Genomic DNA, 19,761 nt, shown 5'->3' with positions numbered 1-19,761 from the left:
TTATGCCCTAATGTATTGTGAGCCTCAGAGGCTGGGTTTACTACAGGGGGCTATTCTACTGGCTCGGGGGCTTTATCATTGCCCATCACTGTGGAGCTGCATCATAGCTAAAAAAAAACAAAAAAAACACTATGCAATTCAAACGCAGTGTTTTATTGTGAAACTCTGATGGACTACGGTTTTTTTCTATGATGCACACTTCATTTCAAGTGTCTAAACTTGTTGCATGGTTACTTACAGTGTTAAGTGCATTTAATGTAGTGTCATCTCGAGAGGCTGCTAAACACCCGTCTTCTGTTGAGCCTCCGTCACACATCCCTGCAAAGGCAGCCATGCTCCTGTAGACACAACACACATGAAATCAACATTAAAAGCAGCCACAGAATCATGTCTCATTTAATTTTAATCATGTCTCACAGGTATAGTAGAGATTAGGGCTGGGGCAATATGCCCTTCTGCCTATTTGATACGTATCACGATAGCTGGGTACTAATTCGAAATCTTTTGTGATTGGATATAATGATTTATTGAGGTCTTTGTTTGCTTTTTTAACTCTAAACCATGGGGAAAAGTCAATCATACACTTCTAGTAGTAGTATATCATGAGTCATGTTTACAAAAACAATGCACATCACATGTAAGTGAGTTTTTCTGAGGTTTATTCAAAAGTATAATGGCCATACTGCACATAAAAGCGGTAAATAAAGACTTTTCGAAGTAAACTGCTAAATTTAGCTGTTCTTGCTCATCCAGCTAGTGCCAAAATGTATTAAAACTGCACACAGCAAGTATGCATGTGTGCGAAATGGGCCTTTAAATGAACATTCTTTACATATGAAATTAAACTGTCTGTTAAAAAAAAGACTGACTTAAAATTAAAACTGTGGAAAAAAAGAAGAAAGATCCTAAGAGTCGCCTTCACAGATTTTCACCTTCTTTAGAAACATGTAAAAGTGTTGACAACTATTTGCAAATGACTTCTTTCAGGTACACAGACAAGAAACCATTGCTGGCACTGCAATACGGCTACTGACATGACTTCATGAAATCAAACAGATTGTGACAAGACGGCAAATTATTCAAATGGGGGGCAACTATAGTACAGGTTTATGGAAAGCTTGGTAGAAATGTATAAACTAGATAGTTTGGTAACAAATGGAGCAGAGCTACAACATTAGTATATTCATTGATGGGTTATTTGACAAAAAATAAATTGGCAAATGTGCTGTTAATCAGTTCATTGTTACAAGTCATTTTTAAAAGTAAAAATGCCAAACACGTTGATGCTTGTGACAATTTGCTGCTTTTCCAGGTCTTATTGGTCTTACTCCAAGTAAACTGAATAATTTGGGGTTTTGGATTGCTCACATTGGGCTTTAGGATATTGTGCTTGGCATTTTCCTGAGTTCCATTTCCAGATGTTTTATACATCGGATGACTAGTTAATGAGTAGAAAAAACAAGAGGCAGATTAAATTATGGTAGCAGGAGCTGATGTAGCAACATCAGAGGCATTTTTCTCTTAACTCTAGGTCTCCTCTCCTGCAGTAAACCTTACTGTTAACATGTTATACATACATTAATAAACATGTTTACTACACTTTGGTCAAAGCAATGTTTTATCATCATTAAAAAGCAGATGCGATGCTCTCTGTATGCTTGTGCCAGATAGAAAAAAAACTTTTAAAACCCTCAAAAGTGCATTATAATTCACAGTATATACACAAATACAATATAATATAAATCTCTGTAATACTGGTAAGCAATAAAAAATAAATATGATGGTTAAATAAAGACTTGATAGAATTTCTACAACGCTGTCCGTCATCGTGACAGGTGGTGATTAATGGTGACAGGGCCTCTGACATCAACATAACATAGAAACCCATTAACACATATCACTTTCACTGTAACAACATCTCAGGGAGCACTGATGAAGGATTTTATCCCATGATACAACACCTGATGAAGTGTAACATTAGTAAGTAGCGTTAAAATACCACTCCTGAGACGACAAACATTTACAGACATTTGATGTGACTGATCTTCGGTATCAAACAGCTTCATGGTTGAGAGTGAAAGCCACAGCTGTCATGTCTGTATATCATTAAGAGCTGAATTTTTGCAACAATTCTCTGAAATCAATACAGTGAGTCGAAGGGACATTTTGGGGTTACATATTTATTCTATGTAATCTTTAACCTAATTGGTGATAGTTTTCCCTTGAACTGAACTGTGTGTTTCCCTGGGCTCACCTTGCGGCTCTGAGGTACATGAGAAGATCACAGTCATTGACCCCAGGCATCCAGACCAGCTCCTCATTCTCGGTCACGGCCTGGCCACCAGGAGAGGGGAAAGGCTGCAGCTCTGGGAGCTTGGCCTAATTAGGTCCAGGGAGAAGGGGAAGGAGAGGGACAGATGGTGTCACACTACAAATAGACACAAGCTTGAAGAAATATCAGCTTTCAACCCCCTGTCATCAACTCTTCACTGGGTGGTGGAAGTTCCAGTCGCAATGATTCGATATCTTTACACGACACAGAACTGTAGCACTTGGATGGATTTCTATGATGAAGCACTGCAGATGAACTAAAACTTTCAAGATGCTCAGTGTTTTTGTTTGTTTGGTTTATAGATGGAAACACAGTGGAAACATTAATGGCTTCCTGATGTACTTTTTAGAGCCGACCAATATATCAGTCAGCTGATATTATCGTCTGATGTTGGCCCATCACAGACATATAGGAGATCGGAGTATCTTTTTGTTTTTTCAGATTGACCATAAAATAAATTCATTGAAAAAATGTGCTGCTTTGGCTCTGATGCCTGATCCTTTCTCTGTCTGTAGTCACAACTCTGTGGTCTCACTCAAAAAAAAAACCTAATGGTCGTCCGTTTGCGTTTGTTGTCCAATGTGCGCCGATACGATAACCTTTTTTTTAATAGAACATAAAGCAGACAAAGTTTAAAACGTAAACTACCAGTGAAGTTTATGGTTTCAGTGCACTAATGTCGTTTTGGGCAATTAAGTTTATTGTTAAACTGTAAAATATCGTGCCTCCACTTGCAAATATTGGCATCGACCCAAGCAATCGAGAATCAGTCAAGCTCTAGTTTGTAAACTCAAGCAAATTTGTGTGTATATACAGTTATTACACAACGCTACAGTACAGTTTCACAGGCTGGCAGATGCAAATGTTACTGTAAATTAGCATGCAAACTTAATGCAAACCAGAGCCAACTGTTATTTAAGTCAGTTATTTTGTTGGACACTTTGTGTTGAACACATTATCGTGCCACTACACATCTTGTTTAGATTTAGTTATCTTGAAGGATAAAGCCATACCATGAATCAGACTAAATGGCATCTATGACGTTGAGAGGAACTGTTCACTGGCTGATGGTGTGCTGTAAAATGACTTACTTGGTGACTGGGTCCCACTCGGATTTCCCCTTGTGTGCTGTTTAGTCGCCTGACAAGAGACAAAGAAAGCAGATTGAAACACAATATTTACTTGGCAACATTTCAAAAGCTGGCTGGAAAAATCAGTCAGCATAGCGCCTGTTGAATAAGCTGAAGAATTGCAAAGACTATAAAGTCACAACTGGGTTGAATGCCAGAAAACTAACGATTCCTGGCCTGGACATGATCAAATACAGTGTGGGGGGACATGAGCTGTTCTCTCTATCTTCAAGTCACATGTGAGGAAAAAGTACATTGTTTTCTTCTGAGAAGCAAATAAAGATTTCAGGAGAATATTCTCTGCTGCATAGCGAGCTGAGCGGGGCACATTTGCAGGCCTGATATTGTGGATGCAGCAATAAAACAGAATCCCCTAAAAGAAGGAGGAGGAGGAGGAGGTGGAGGTGGGGGAGCTGGCTCTGGATATGCAGGGCGAGAGCCTCTGAAACGGCTGCCGGTACAAATGTTGGTAGCCATAGCAACTGCAATTTAATAATAGTGTTCGGATCTCCAGCTGCAGTGGATTAAAGAAAATGACAAGATGTTCCTTTTGAAAAGCCATTCCCCCTGTTGCCTAGGTAACAGTGCCGATTTTCATACAGGCGAGCGCGGGGCGGCCCAGAATCTGTCAGCGTGATTTGCACCCGGAGAAGCTCGCACTCCATCACGGAGACCTGGCGGAAACCTGAGAGGCCACAGCCCGTCTGGTCTCTTTACAGTCCTCCAACCGCTAAACCCAACAACAGCTACATATTCTGCTCCTTCCTAACAGACCACCTCCTCCTCCTCCTCCTCCTCCTCCTCCTCCTCTCAGACAGTAATCCATATACTGTCGTGAACTATGGCTGACAGAAGCACTGGCACGAACTGTGTCAGCGCGGGCCAGAAAAACAAAAAAACTGAATTTCAGCTGCGGTAAATGACCCCAGGCCTGCCAGAGCCGTCTGCTGCTCCAGAACATATCGAAACACAAACACTCAGCAGACGACAACATTAAAACTAAAGCGATCAGAATTTGGTCGACCACGAGAGACCAGAGCGAGGAATGGTACTGATAAAGATAAAATATGGTCGTTTCCTGCGTCATCAGCACTACAGATTATATTTTAATGGGTTTCATAACGATTTCATAACACTTGCGGCCTACTTTAAGCAGTGTTTCCAGTGCCATTTTTTGCCTGAAAGTTTTATTATTACGAGTGAGTAGCACAGATCTAGCTAAAAAACAGCTACTTTGATTCATTATCCTTTACATCTACAACGCTGAATGTCCGCATGTGGTCCACTAACTAAGAAAAATGTTGGAACACACTGTGCGAGCGTGAATCTGGTCTACGTTGCCGGCTGAGAGAAAGTTCTCCAAACGTGTTCCCTGACGATGTGCAGTCGGCCAGGTTTGGCAGGAGGCTGTAAGGATGACAAATGAGTGCCGGTGCAGCAGAATGAGAACAAACGGCGGAGTCTTGAGGACAGCCATGTTTTACTCAGGCAAATACCTGAGAGCAGACATTCAAGCTGGAATGCTGCACAGGTCCTGAGAGAGGAGGCAGAATACAGATGTATCGCAGCGGGGAGCTCTCAGGAGTTTCCATAAAGGCTGCGCGCACACTTGAGCAAAAATATTTAGAAGGATGTGATAAAAGTCGGGCCGTGTCAATGTTGGGAATAGATCCAATGACAATACTGATGAAAAAAGGCATCATCTCAAACTTATCTGACTTCTTGTTAATTATGTGTTCATTTTCCTCTAATAAGCTGCACAAAGCTTGCTGCCTGATAACACACACACACAAGTTCACATCTAACTCAGCATTAGTACACAATACTGTCAAATGATTACAGGCTTACATATTAAACCCAAACAACAACGTGACAGTCTGGTCAACTTTCTCTGTGTGTGTGTGTGTGTGTGTCTGTGTATGTGCAATCAAGAGTAGCCCCGCCCCCCTCCATCAATTTCAGCCAATCGCAGCGCGAGTCTGTGGCACACTGACATAATTGCAGCACGGCAAAAACAAACCCAACTCGGTGGTATTTAGGTGGCGTGACGAGCAGCGTGGACACATGGCAGCTGATCGCCGAGGGTGGAGGAAGCCGGCGGAGCTTTGTGTGCAGCCCGGCTGAGCTCCGTGCGCCATGTCATCCCGGTTGTAAACAGGAGCTGCAAAATGGGAGCCACAGCGGCTTATAAGCGGGTCTTACAAGCGTCTTAAAAGCATATTAACGGAACAGATGCATCGCAAACACCATGCATTTACCGGCTCGCGTGTTAATAAAGGTGTGACACATCAGCGTTTCCGTTATGGCAGCACAATAAACGCGTAACGCTCTTGTTCTCTGCAATGACAGCCTGTCTGCTCCATTCTCCTGCCGCTGACACAATGTGCACACATTAGCTCTCCTCGTCCCCGACACGAACACAAACACAACATAACGACGGCGATGCAGAACAGCTCGCACGCATCACACGCTTGTTTTTGTCCCGAGACTACGAACGAGACGCGCCGACAAGTCGCGCAAGCAAGCGGAGAAAGCAGCACGAGAACGCGAGCGCAGACCTACCTCCTGGGACTGAACAAATCGTCCATTTCTGACATCGAGCCCTAAGGTTGGGTGGTGACACTGTGTGTGTGAACGCTCGTTGGATTGAACTCCCCTCTCCCACCTATTTCTAGGTGCTCAAAATGGAGAACCACGCACTCGCTCCCGGAGAGGTGTTCACTGAGCTTGTGCTGTGACCTCAGCCTGCACGTACAGCGTCGCAAGCTCGGCTCGCTCCTCCACAGACACTACTGAGCATGTGCTGCGACCTCACACCAGCGCGCACACACGCACGCAGAGAGGCAGGCAGGAGGCAGACACGCATGCACGATACGGAATTCATCTCTCCTCGTATGTCTGCGCCATAATAAACAAGAGTGAAATTGCAAGGCTGCAGACAGCCCGCTCAGAATACCAAACGAGCGGAGGAGGAGGAGGAGGAGGAGGGTGGCTGAGCAGCAGGGCTCTGAAGGAGGGGGTTCCCAACCGGCAACACTAGGTGCCAATAACAAGGACAGCTGTCACACACGTGAGGCTCTCCGAACACCACCAATGGACAATAACAGTGGGAGTTCACCGCCAATTAGGCCTGATCATCATGTGCATTAACCAACCAACATGCCCCACAAGTCCTTTAGATCAGACATGAGATCTATGAAACCATGCGTGATGTTTAGATATTCACATTCAGGAATATAGATCATATTTACCATTCTACTGTAGGAAAACAAGTTAGGACACTGAAGTCTACTGGACAAAATGTCTGCTGGTGCTCCCCATCTGTCCCGACACCATCTCACTACACTTAACAGTACTCAGAATTAGTCAGGGATGTTGGGATATGGTGCATATATGCATGTGCATAGATATGCAGTATTAGTCAAATAAAAATGTAACGCATTAATTTTGGGGAACAGTATTCACAAAACACAAAATAAGAAGTCAGATATGTCACAGAATAAACATTCAAGTGAAACACTAAAAATATCCCTAACTAATTTGAGTAGTGTATTACAAAGACTGTTCGACCATTTGAAAACTGAAAACTCATCCAAAAAGACTGTTTCTCCCCTCTCCTCTTTCTTTTGTATGTATATATTAGTAAACTTGTTCATGTAGTGTATGCTTTCGTAAATATATGAATGTTTATATATGCATGTGCACATTTATGTGTGTGTGCACGGTACATATACGCACAATATCTAGTGCATGTGTAACTATGAACCATTATCTGTTTGTAATCCAAGATCAGTCTTCTTGTTTGTTTTTGTTTTGTTCTTTTTCTGTGTTGTTGTTCCTTTATTTTTTGTTTGTGTGGATGTAGTGATCAACCATGTTGCTGTCATTTTATTCCTGCACTTGACGTAATACTATGTATAACTTTATTTTTCTCTGAGCATGACACCAATAAAAAAAACATAAACAAAGAAAACATATTTATCTCTTATTGTTTCTAACTGTAGCACCTGAAGCAGCTCAGCATATCTAAAGAAAGTGATGTACAGTACCTGCACAGCTCTGTTGGATTGTGTCCACATAGCTGAATGCACTTACTGCAAGTCGCTTTGGATAAAAGCGTCGGCTAACAGCTCTAACCAACACTTTAATATAACTTCCCAAAATATTATGTCCTGACAGACATGAAACTTGAGATAAACTAGAACTTATGCATTGAAGTTTGCATTTCTGTTAACACTAATACAGTCCAATTTAATACCGTAGATGAGCTAATGAACATACCATGGTCTGATAACTGTTCATGCCACCGTATATCACTGCAATACCAGTATCGGGAAGGCCTCTAATACTGCCTAAAGTGCTGGACGAATATACGCCTGTTCAAAAATAAGAATAATATATAAGTTTTTAACACACTGGTATTGGATTGGTACTCATATTGGCCGATACTAAAAGTTAAAGTATAAGAATCGTATCAGGAAGAAAAGAATGGTGTCTGTAGATCTCTAAATTAAATGTAATGTAATTTTATAAGCAGCCAGCTGAGTGGGTGTAACAAGTACATCTTATAAAAAGTCGTTTTTTAAATCAAAACTCAATTTTTGAGCACATCAACACCAGCATCACAACCCAGCTGAATGGAATTCAGTCGTCATTATTCACGTTTTCCTTCCTTAATGTGACATGTGCACTTCATTATAATCAAACAAGTGAATTTAAACACCACCAATGAGCCTCAAGTAGACTTTTTTCATTCCAATCTTAATTTTAACATAAAAGATCAGTAATTCAAGCTTGACATGTAATTTGACAAATATCAACAAACGCCCAAACAATTAGAAAGCCGTGGGGGTTTCCCCCGAGCTCATTCTCCATAATTACACCACATTAGGACCATTCTTTGTGCACTGATAACATTGACAGCAGTAATGAGCAGAGAGCATCATTAAACTGTGTAACCAGAGCCAAATAAACACGAGCTCATATACAATGAAACTGAAAATGAGTTGTTCATATCCTGTCTAACGAAATGCAGACATGTTAGTTGTGTTTATGCTTCTGGTTTATTTATTTATTTGTCTTGTTTGTTTGTTTGGTTTGGCTACTGCTAAATTGCCTTTTGGTGCAATCAAACAATGTTTATATCTACCTTGGTTGTATAAGGTAATTATTCGGATATTAAGTAGTAAAAATCTAAAAATTTGAATTTGTAACTAAATTATTTACAAATCAAAATGTTGGTGGTTACAAAGGGCTAACATTTGAATATAGGACATTACATATAGAACATGACATTAGCATCTTTTTGTTGTGCAGGTATGGAGAGAATTTTTGACAACGCGGGTCAGAAAAGCCGTTGGGACAACTTTAAGTGCAACACCATCAAGGGTAGGATGTCTCTACGTCTCGACAGGCTCCATTCATTGGACAATATGGGCTCAAAGTTTGTCTTTAATTGGTTCTCTTGGTTTAATTTGCACTGCCTCTCATGTGTCAATAAGATCAACGCGCACTGCTCCCATTGATTTGGTTAATATTTGTGTGTGTTCATGGTGTAATTTAGCTCCATATTCATGTCTTATTAAACTTTATTGTCCAGTTTAAAACATTCTTTAGAAGAGTAATCAAAATGTGATCAGTGTAACCAGTTGTGTTACTTTGATGGAGTAATTAAAATAGTTACATCTATATTATATTTTCAACAGTAACTACAAGTGATCTGTAACCTATTAAACTTCAAAAGTAACCTTCCTTAGGGCGGTAATCGATTAAACGTTTGAGTCATTATTCGAGTAAAATGTAATGATGCTTAACCTGGTTATAGCCTCTCAGCTGTGAGGACTTTCTGCTTTTATTTGTGGTAGTAAACTAGAATATTTTGGGGGATTTTTACTATTTGTTGGGATAAACATGTAAATTTGAAGACGTCCCCTTGTGAATTGAAGTGGGCATTTTTCAACCATTTCCTGACATTTTATAGACAAAAAATAATTGATTAGTCGACAAAGTAAATATTAGCTACAGCCCAGCATTTCTGGCCAGTAGGATGATAAATAAGGGTGGTGTATCAGTGGAACTGAGTGGACAGAAAGCTCCTCACCTGGTCTCTGGGTTATATCCAAGGATATAGAAAAAGGAGTCGATTCGGGCTTTGAACTCCCTGGCAGCAAAAATGTCGGAGAAGTGGGAAATGTTGCATTTCCCCCTGTAAGAGAGAAGACAGGCTTTATTAGACAACAACAACTACTACATGACAAAGTGATAGCCTAGCAGGAGCACACATTGCCCTAATTAGAAGCTCTTGGGGTGTTCATCTGTTGGAGGTGACAAATACAGCAGCAGGTATCTCGTGCCTGTCACTGCCTGCTGACTTTGCGGTGAGACATCAGGCTCCGGCCACTGAACCCGTAAACACCAGCTGAACATGTCAGCCCGTCTCCGTTTACTGCAGCTGAGGCACGGGAGATCTGGACAGGAACACCTGTGCGTCTCCCTCCCAACACGATTACCCCCCAGTGAGCTGAGGCTCTGACCACATCTTGATACCATTTCCTGTTTCCAGCACTCTGGTGTCTCGGTCTATCAAAATAACAGACATCACAGGCATATGGAGCTGGGCTGCCTCGCAGAGAAACAGTATCTTCCTCCCCCTGAAAAGATTAAAGGGCGCTAAGGAGGGCTGTCTTCGGAGAGCTGCGGCATTACAGCATCCCACTGGAATTCCCTCTCGTTTATCTAAAGCCTGGAGAATAAGTCAAATCAAAGGGTGCCTTGTGTAGGAGACGTTGCAGCTAATTTGCCCTGAAATCAGTGGTTTCTGGGAGACATGGCTTTGGCTGCTCACACATGGTTTTGGTTAAAGAAAAAGGGGAAGTGGGAGAGGTGGGAGGGGTGGTCAGACAGGAATGGAAAGACTCAGAAGCAGGAACACAGAAAGAAGGAAAACGATTGAGCCTGTATTCCTTTCTCCTGACATTAAGCACAGAGAGAGTGACTGCCATCAGAGGCTCATCGACAGGTGTGTGTATGGGGGAGTTGATGCACAGCCATTTCAATCAGTGTTTTAATGTAAGACAGCGTGAGACATGCGTCTCATTTATGGCTTTGCCTTTTTACACATATGGTGTATTCCTGCCGCACCTGCTCACAGCAACAAAGCATGTTGTATTATTTTACTCGTGAATGTTTTATAAATGCGACACTGTGGTTTCTTTAAAACACAGCAGTGATGTATTACTATTACCATGATGACACTGTTCATCATCAAACATTGTTTTTTTCAGCATTAACGGCTAGTTAGACTAGCGCATCTGAGTTTGTACAGATCAACAGATAATTTGAATTAATGCCCTGACAACTGTCACTGAAAACACATTTGTATAAGCTGCTTTTAACCCCTGATTCAGATGATTTCATCTGTTTAATTATTTAGGTTTTACTTATTTTGTGGCCCTGTGTTACACTTTATTGTTGTCTAAAAGTATATTTGTAATTACCACTGTGACTCTTTCATTCTTTGATATGTTGTATGCATGTACAGCACGTTGTGACCGTTTAAAAGACGCTATGTACATTAAGTTATTTACATTTTAAAAATTCTTATTTAAAAACATAGTTGACTTTATCCTGCTGGCTTTTTGCAGGTGGTTAGGCAAGTCCAAACAATATTAACCAAAAATAAAGATGTCAGAGTTCAACAAAAATTACCACCCTTCAGGGATTCAACAATAGGAAGAAACTCAGTTCGGTTTTCCTAATCTGTCCAGAGTAAACCCTCCTCTTAAACAAATCGATGAAGGATCTCGGAGAAAAACATCTCCTACGCTGTCAGAGTTTCAGTACTGAGGTGATCGTCTTCATACACATTTGATAAGAGTCTGGGAGTGCAGCTGCAGGCAACTGTAAGCCAGCTGTGTCATCTTTGAAGTGTTGTTTTTTTTCTTCTTTTTTTGGACGCAAGCAAGTAGGTGGGGATGGAGAAAGAAATACTGGGTGAACCACAGATCCTTCTTTAGATTTCGATGATCATCAATGAAAGTTCATTTTGATTGATTTTCGATTTAGAATCGACATCGCAAGACCCCTAAGAAACAAAGCCTATTACAGTTAAGAGTCATTCTTTTGTCTCCTGAATCTGGATCACAGTAGGCGAGTATTTTACTAAAGTTGTGTAACCATTAAAACGCAGATGGTGTTACTCATTAGTCTGTTTGAGTGTTATAGAACAGTATTTGGTGTCACAAAAAAAAAAAAAGCATTTTCCATACAGTAATAAAAATAAAACACTAGTTAAAGATTACTATTCTCTGAATTATTTTCAGAGCCACAGAACTGGGATTGTTTACAGTTTAAAAATAGGCCACAACTGTGAACTCAGCAGGCGAATGCAACAAACACCACAAAGATAAGCTGGGTGGTGTAACGGGGGTACTGTGCTATAAATGCCAATGTTGCAATCTTAGCAGCTACGATGTTCCTGGACCTTTGGGGGTGGATAAGAGAAACCTGTAGGAAACTTCGGCTTCTATTTTCTGCCACAGCTAAGAATATAACGCTCCCAGTTTTTGTGTGTGAGCACGTATATATCTGTGTGTTAGTGTTTGTTTACCTGAGAGCAGCAGCATGATAAGTGTCCACATAGTCGGAGATGAAGAGCTCTCGACTCCTGACCACCGGGTCTGTGATAACCAGCTCCCGGCCAGAGTCTGCAGGAGGAAGAAAAACACAGTCGTACTGAATACAGATCCACATTATGTAGAATGCTAAAGACAACTAAATTCATTCATCTATGACAAAGAGGAAACAGAGATAAAGTAGTTTGGGTTGTTTGAACTCACTAATAAAATCATGAGCACAGTTCTGCGTACACTCAAGTAACAAGTACCTCTGCGGAGGTCAATATTATGCCACATAATTCAATAAAGCCAATAAAGTGTGGTCCCCTGAGGAGAGGACATAATGTTCAGTTCTCAAGTGAAATGACCCTTCCGGGGGTTAAGACGCATCAGCAGCACCAGGAACAGCCGGCTCTCGTCGTTGACAAATGACCCGAGTTGAGGCGTGCTGTGGCCACTGCGCTCCGGCCTTGTGACATCAATTCTAATAATCCTGAGTCCCTGCTGCAAGGACAAGCTGCAGATAGAGGAGCACTGCGCTGCACTGAAAGCTGCTTCTGGAGGGAACGGCATACGAAATGTTTGGCTGATAACCTCAATGGCTAACTTAACTAAAGTCCCCCCTCTGACACAAGTGATAAACTGAGGAAAGGTTTGCTGGCTGACAAGAACTGCTTACAGGATGTTTCAACAGGTGAGAGTGTGTGTTGTAGAGCTGCAACAATAACTGATTAGTTGTCAACTATAAAAATTAATAGCCAACTTGTTTATAAATGTGTTTGAGTAACATTTTTAGAAAAAAAGTAAAAATTCTCTGATTCCAGCTTCTTTAATGTGAATATTTGCTGTTTTATTTTCTCCTCTGTGACAGTAAACTGAATATCTTTGGGCTGTGGACATAACAAGACATTTGAGGACGTCATCTTGGGCTGATCGAAATTTTCAGACATTTTAAAGACCAAGCAAGTAATAAACGTTAGTTGCAGCTCTAATGTGAGACTGAGTAAAGAGTGATGCTTTTTCTCCAAACAGAGGTTGAATGGAAGCAGTTCTAAGAGCAATACACCTAATAATCAAGTAAATACAAAAGTAGAATATACATAAGCAAATGGTCCATGGTGAGAACGGTCAGCTACTTACAACACCTAACACTTTTAATTCAACAACGTTGGGACAACATTTTATGTAATAAAAAAAGATTGAGGAAAAGTTAATTAGGAATTTTAGTAACTAATCAATTAATAAGATGTTGAGGGAAAGCTGGAAAGCTCACTCAATTTAGAGAGTTACATGTACAACTATGTGATGGCTTTATTAAACACGAATAGTGCTGTAAATCATAATATTATCAATATCACAGTATGGCCAAATGCAACATCCAAAACACAGAAACTTACATTTTTTTCATGAAAGGTAAAATGTGTGAGAAAGAGTGTTGTAATGAAGTACTGTAGTGCTTCTGAGATGTTAAATGCTTTTCTCCAGATGTAAGAAAACCTGTTTGTTTTGTACAACAACAAACGTCACATCACCATAATTTTAACAGTTTTTTCAGTTTAAATGAAAATTATGGTGCTATAATGATCATTTCCACTGTTGTAATATCTGTCAAAATAATTGCAATTATTTTTTTAAAATCATGCAGCCCAAGAATGTGTTTGTGATTTTCTTAATTAAGTATGACTAATACACAATAGAGTACGGTGATATGTAGCTCAGCAGAGGCTGTTTTAAAAAATCAGACTCCTTTTTCATCAACTGATTATTCCAACTATTAGACGACATGGTAAATCTGATTTTCCTCTGTGACCTTTCTGTCATCAGGACTTAATATTCACTTGTTAAAAACAGTGATGGTGCTTATGTTCCTGTAGATGTGTATGTGTTAGAGTGTGATGAGTCCACTGGCACTGATGGTGTTGAGAGTGTGTGCTCAAGGGCCACATGACACTGCGGGTTATTAACACTTGACAGCGCTGCTGTCTGGCCTGAAGGAGCGTTACCCGAGGAACAGCATGGAGCCATGGGATTGGCTGGGCTGCCTGGGACACTGTCTTCTGGTTTGTGTTTGAAATGCAATTCACAGCTAGTTCTTATATATCCCCCAACAGGCTGGAGAGCTGAGGCAGGTGTGTGTGTATTTGTGAAGCAGAGAAGTGTTGTGTTAAAGAGCAAGTAAGTGTATTTACTTTCCGTGTGTGTCTGTGTACTGTGAAATTGCACATGTGCAGCAGCCTCACCGTTCTCATTGTTGCGATCCTGCACCAGGTGCTGGTAGACAGAGTCGGGCACCTCTGACTGGCGGTAGTACCATTTCACATTCATCAGCAGATGGTCCCGTTTACTCTGTAACACAGAAGAGACACAGAGCGAGTGAGCAGGAGATTAAAAAAAAAGAAGAAAAGATCTCACACAAAGATAAACAGACATCATTTTGTTTGATTACGACGTCACAAACTGGCCTCTTGGCAAACAGCGAAGCTGTGCAGACGCACTGTTTATGACTCACACACGGGCTGATGCCAAAAAGCATGCAGAGAGACCAAGTCAATTAAAAAGGGATTGTGCAGCATTTAGAGCCTTAATAAAGTAAACAGTGGGATGGCCGTCGCTGGAGGAAGTGTGGAGAGAGAGGAACCATGAGGGGGGGATGGATGATGTTCAATCTCTGCCTCCTACAACTCAGTCCTCTTTCTTCTTTTTACTTAACAATACTCAAATGATTTAAATATACTATAAGGGCTTTTACAGTTGACCCATGCACAGAGACTGTATCCCTTTACCATGCTTTGGACTTTATACTCTCCAAGTGCTGCCACCCACTGGCCTTTTGATAAAGTGCAACTCAACAAAAGGCTTGTAATCCTTTACATGACCAGCAAGTGGCAGCACTGAGGTGAGAAGACAGCTTTTCCAAGACCAGTCAATGAAAAAACAGACCGGGGAGGAATAAAAGAGGAGAGGGAGGGTGGAAGAAAATGGTAGAAACTGAGGCCAGCGCTGAGGTGAGGGATGAAAAGGGCAAAATACTGTTTTCATTTCATGTTATTAAATATATATTGTGCCTTCACACGAGCCCAACTGACCGTCACAGTGGTTTGAAAGAACATTAGAGGGACTGCTGGGCTGGGGTGCTGGACTGCGACACAATCCTACTGGCCCCAGCCATCTTTATTAGGGACTCGCTGCACTGCACTAACTGACTGAGACACCTGCACCACTGCTGACACCACCCGTGGAGCAAAGGAGGAATGAGCATATGGAAAAAATGGAAGAAGGGAAGAAAAGTCTAATGTAATCGAAGACAGACAGTTTCACTTCCGCTCTTTCTTCCAGGCTTTAATTGTATCTGTGTGTGTAACTCTCTCTCTCTCTGTGTGTGTGTGTGTGTGTACAGGAACATGAGGTCAGAGTAAAGATATTTAAAGCCTTTCGAGTACATTGTTCTGTTATGTCACTGGGGAGGAGGCTGAGCACACGCAGCCAAGCAAATCATCACCTCCCTAAACCCTCAAGCCCACCTCTGGTTTTCCCATTCCTCCCTCCCTCCTCCATCTTTCTCATTCCAACCGTCCACTCTACCACCTCTCCATTTTCTTTCCCTTTCTCCAACCTTGAGCAGGGAGGAGGAGGAGGAGGAATGAGTGAGTAAGTGAGCCTGGACGTGTTTAACAGCAGCTGGCACGCAGTCAGTCAGCTGCATTTACTGCTCTGGACGATTGTGCACGCAACATCACACACAACCACACACACTTTTGCTTGTTATTCGACAGAGAGCCATACTGATGGAGTGAGACACAGACCCCCTGAGCACGTAGCCATACTGTGTGTGAAGAAATGTGTGCAATGACGTCATGCCCCTCCCTCCTCTCCCTCCCTCCCAGCAGTTGGCCCACCCATCCCAACCTCTTGTCTATCCAGTGTATAGACACTGTGTTGCCTTCTAGACTAACAAGGCTGCCTGCCACAGCAGAACGAGTAGTTATCCGGTGCTTATACATAATTAATACTTTAAGGAGACTGTAAATGCTGCCAGTGTGCTACCTAAAACATTTCATTTTCTGCCTGTAAAACCACAAAATCAAAGGGATTTCACAGAGCCGGAACATGGAGGCTGATGCAAAAACAGCAAAGCACAAGCGGGCAGAAAAGACGCACACACTCGTAGTTTTACACCTCATTCATGAGCCTGCATTATTTCAAACCAACCAAACGAACCAAAGCAAGAGACCGAGCGAATGTCACTTCAGCTATCATCAGTATCCTCGTCACTACAGAGTAGCTGCCGCTCTCCCGAGCAGATTGCTGTTCACAGCAGCGTTAAGCCCTCTCAGGCAAAAGAGGGAGGGAGCCGGAGAGAAAGACTGAGAGTGCAACATATGGAGCACGTAGTGGGAGTGAAGCATAGCTTTCAATTATCACAATTCTATAAACACGCCGGGTGGAAAAATGAGTAGATAACGCAAGGAGAAAATGAAGGGGGATGACAGACAGCTCAGGCTCGCCGCACCAACTACTAGTTGTATTGTCTGGGTTTTTGCTAAGCCTGCCATAGAAAATAACAGAGAGAGGACGTAGAAGAGGGGAAGCCACAATGCTGAATTGATTAGAGACATTCCACGCTGCCTGTAGAGAGCTGAGCCCCGCACAACGGCAGCCATCTTTGTCTGTCCTGCCAGAGGCTAAACATGGCCCTGCCCTCCCTCCTCCTGGGCCCTAAACCCTGGGAATGCCGCTCGCTGCGGAGAGGCCAAAAGACTTACTAACCCACTACTGAGAGAAAGAAATGAAACAAGAGGGGGAAAAAAGAGAAAGTGCAAGGAAGCAGAGCAAAGGAGATAGAGAAGAAGGGGGTGAGGAGAGGAGAGAAAAGGGTTGGATTAAGGTAGGAGGAGCAAGACCTTCTCATTTCCTCAGACTTAAAATTACAACTATCCTCCTCCTGCTTTACTGACGCCCCCAGGGTACAAGGCTACCCCTTTATTCATTGAGGAGATATAAATCTGAGAGTCATGCTTTGGGGCTGAGCACAATGGCACCTCCTTCCCCCCTCCTTTCCTCCAGTGGCTCAGCCTGGCCTGTGGCATTCCGGGGCACACTCATCAGACAGGGGTTGGATTAAAGGAGGGCCTCTTCTTTAAAGGTTATGCATTGGCCAAAATACTACAAGATTTTTAAGTATATTTCTCATAGAATAAATCCAACATGAGTTACTATTAATAAAAAACAAATCAATGCATTCATCGCCATCTAGACAAGCCAGGCATTGTGCGAGTCGGTTAATTCTCCCTCTGACTCGCTAAAGGTGGCTGGCCCCTTGGATCCATAATGGCTGTGCAGTTTTCTTTGTGTGGCTGCATGTGTGCGCAGTCAACTCTGGAGCTGGGGCCCCTGTGTACGACTACACCACTACAAAGACTGAGGGGGGGAAGAGAGGGAAATACAGAGGGCAGACTTTTCTTTTAACAAGCAGAGGCTTTAAATGTGAAAAGAAACCAGCTCTGTTCGACATACACTTTAAAAAATGGACTGAGTGTGGAATTAATTCCAGGTTTACAAGTAAAAGGAGTGTGAAATCAATACAGTGCTTTTCAGCGCAAAAGCCAATGACAACTTTAATACCTTTCGGTGTTTAGGAGAGTGCACGGCGGCGGCAGCTACTTTCTCACGTCTGTTTGCAGTGGTTTTTACAATATGGTCGTTGCCTTGCAGCCAAGCTGAGCTGTGACAAAAGTAAAGGGAACGTTGTTGCAACCTGTAACCCTCAAACCTAATGCCCTATTCCTCCCCCTCCTCCCCCTCCTCCCCCCTGCACTGTAACACAAGAGCTTTGCTTTAAACAAAACCAGACCCTCCCGCTCCCACACGACAGGCCCCCAGTGCACCTCGTTAACAGGAAACCTCTGTTTATTTTCTCTGCTTTTCAAACACTCTCTTCTTCCTCTGCTAACCCTGTTAGTGACCCCCTCCTCTTCCCCCTCCTCACTGGTGACATCAGCAGCAGGATCTATGACTTCCTTCAGGAGGTGGCAGCCAGGAGTAAGGAAGGAAAGACAGATCCCCAAACACGCAGATAAAGGAGACGGCAGAGAGGGAGAGAGGAAAAGGAGGGAGGGAGGGAGGGAGGAGGGTGGAGGTCAAACAGACAAGAGCAGCAGCCGCGGCTCAGTGTTAGCAAGGAATGTCAAGCAGTTCAGCCAGGCTAGCAGTCTGCTGAGCTAACAGCTTGGTTAGCTAACGCCCCAGGGGCAAGGGGAGGCTCGGGTATGGCGAATCAGGGCTGGTCGCGGTGTGACATTGACAGGCAGAGGCTCAAAATGGCACACAGGGCGGGATTGTGGGAGTGTTCACCTCGCCTGCCGCAAGGGGAGAGTAAGCACAGCCCAAGAACAAAAGGCTGATTGTGGCATTTGGAGGCAGAGATGGGATCTGGGAGGACTAATCTGCTGCTCCGACATGATAAGATTAGAGAGGGGAGGCAGGAAGAGCTTGGCTGGGAAGATCACACAAACACTCGCATAAACACACACGCACAAAGATGATGGATCTGATTGGAAGGGTTTTCCACTCGGCTTTCTCCCTTCCTCATTTTCCTTCTTTCTCTCCCTTATTTTCTGCCGCTCTCTCAGAGACAGAGATATCTGCCAGCACACCAGCACTCAATAAGCACTTCCATCTGGACGACAGCACACACACACACACACACACACACACACACACACACACACACTTGAAAACTGTATGTGTGTGAATGTACACTGGTGAGGTACAAGGGATCTGCTGCGCTCACGCAATCTACGACATCTCAGTGACTGACAAAGGAGGTTGTTAAAAAGAAATGCCAGCATGCTGTGTGAGCAAACACACACATACAAGCAAATGCACACACTCTCTCTCTCTCTCTTTCTTTCTCTCTCTCTCTCTCACACACACACACACACACACACACACACACACACACACACACACACACACACACACACACACACACACACACACACACACACACACACACACACACACACACACACACACACACACACACACACACACACACAAATAACAGGCTTTCAGGATAAGCACCACTATTCTTCTCCCAACCCTGCAGTAGAGCGGGGCAGGCTGGGACTCTGTGTCAGAGGTAAGAAAAAGCACCTCTAAATCAGGCTGTCAGAGGCAGCAGCAGCAGCAGGAATCCACTCTGCAATCCTCCTCTCTCCGTATGGGCTTCACAGTGAGCGCTTGGCTACTCGGGGGAAGGAAGGATAGCCTGTATCTCCAAGCATCCTCCTCTTACGGCACATATACTAACACTAAACAAATGCTGATTACAAATGTTAGAGGAGGAGACGTGCACGGCCTGCTTCCCCCCGCCAAACGGAGAGAGTGTGGGAGGCAGAGGGGGAGGTGAGGTGAGTCCCAGCTGTGGCGGCGGTGCTGGCAGGACCTTTGCGCCGTGCCTACACAGGGGTGTCTCTCTCTCTGCCTCTCTCTGGCTTGACCTGTTTGGATATTAAATCGCCTCCCTCTGCTTTGAACACACTGGGCCCATCTGTCAGCCCGGCTCCATATTGGATTGGATGAGCTTTAGCCGATTCAAAGTGGGCAGATTTGCTCTTGTTGCTCTTTGTGTGTGTGTGCTGTGTGTGTGTGTGCGCGCGTGTGCCTTTGAATACTAGCCTGC

The 19,761-nt window shown here is 43.1% G+C and overlaps 1 protein-coding gene across 6 annotated transcripts in view; it reads right to left on the bottom strand.

Moving 5' to 3' along the window:
- Nucleotides 1-19,761, bottom strand: part of rerea (arginine-glutamic acid dipeptide (RE) repeats a) — a 135,085-nt gene that overhangs the window by 29,899 nt on the left and 85,425 nt on the right. For 4 of the 6 annotated variants that reach the window (XM_073469457.1, XM_073469453.1, XM_073469455.1 and 1 more), the window contains 6 exons: nt 14,318-14,423; nt 12,071-12,167; nt 9,563-9,667; nt 3,424-3,472; nt 2,255-2,379; nt 239-338 (listed from right to left, as the gene is read on the bottom strand). In XM_073469457.1, the coding sequence (XP_073325558.1) occupies nt 239-338; nt 2,255-2,379; nt 3,424-3,472; nt 9,563-9,667; nt 12,071-12,167; nt 14,318-14,423 (582 nt within the window). Of the gene's footprint in view, nt 1-238; nt 339-2,254; nt 2,380-3,423; nt 3,473-6,024; nt 6,127-9,562; nt 9,668-12,070; nt 12,168-14,317; nt 14,424-19,761 lie in introns of those variants that run through there. The other 2 variants (XM_073469458.1, XM_073469459.1) reach the window with 1 other exon arrangement.

The sequence above is a fragment of the Pagrus major genome, chromosome 7 (genome assembly GCF_040436345.1).
Source record: "Pagrus major chromosome 7, Pma_NU_1.0".
Lineage (NCBI taxonomy): Eukaryota > Metazoa > Chordata > Actinopteri > Spariformes > Sparidae > Pagrus > Pagrus major.
This window is presented reverse-complemented; position numbering and strand designations above follow the sequence as displayed.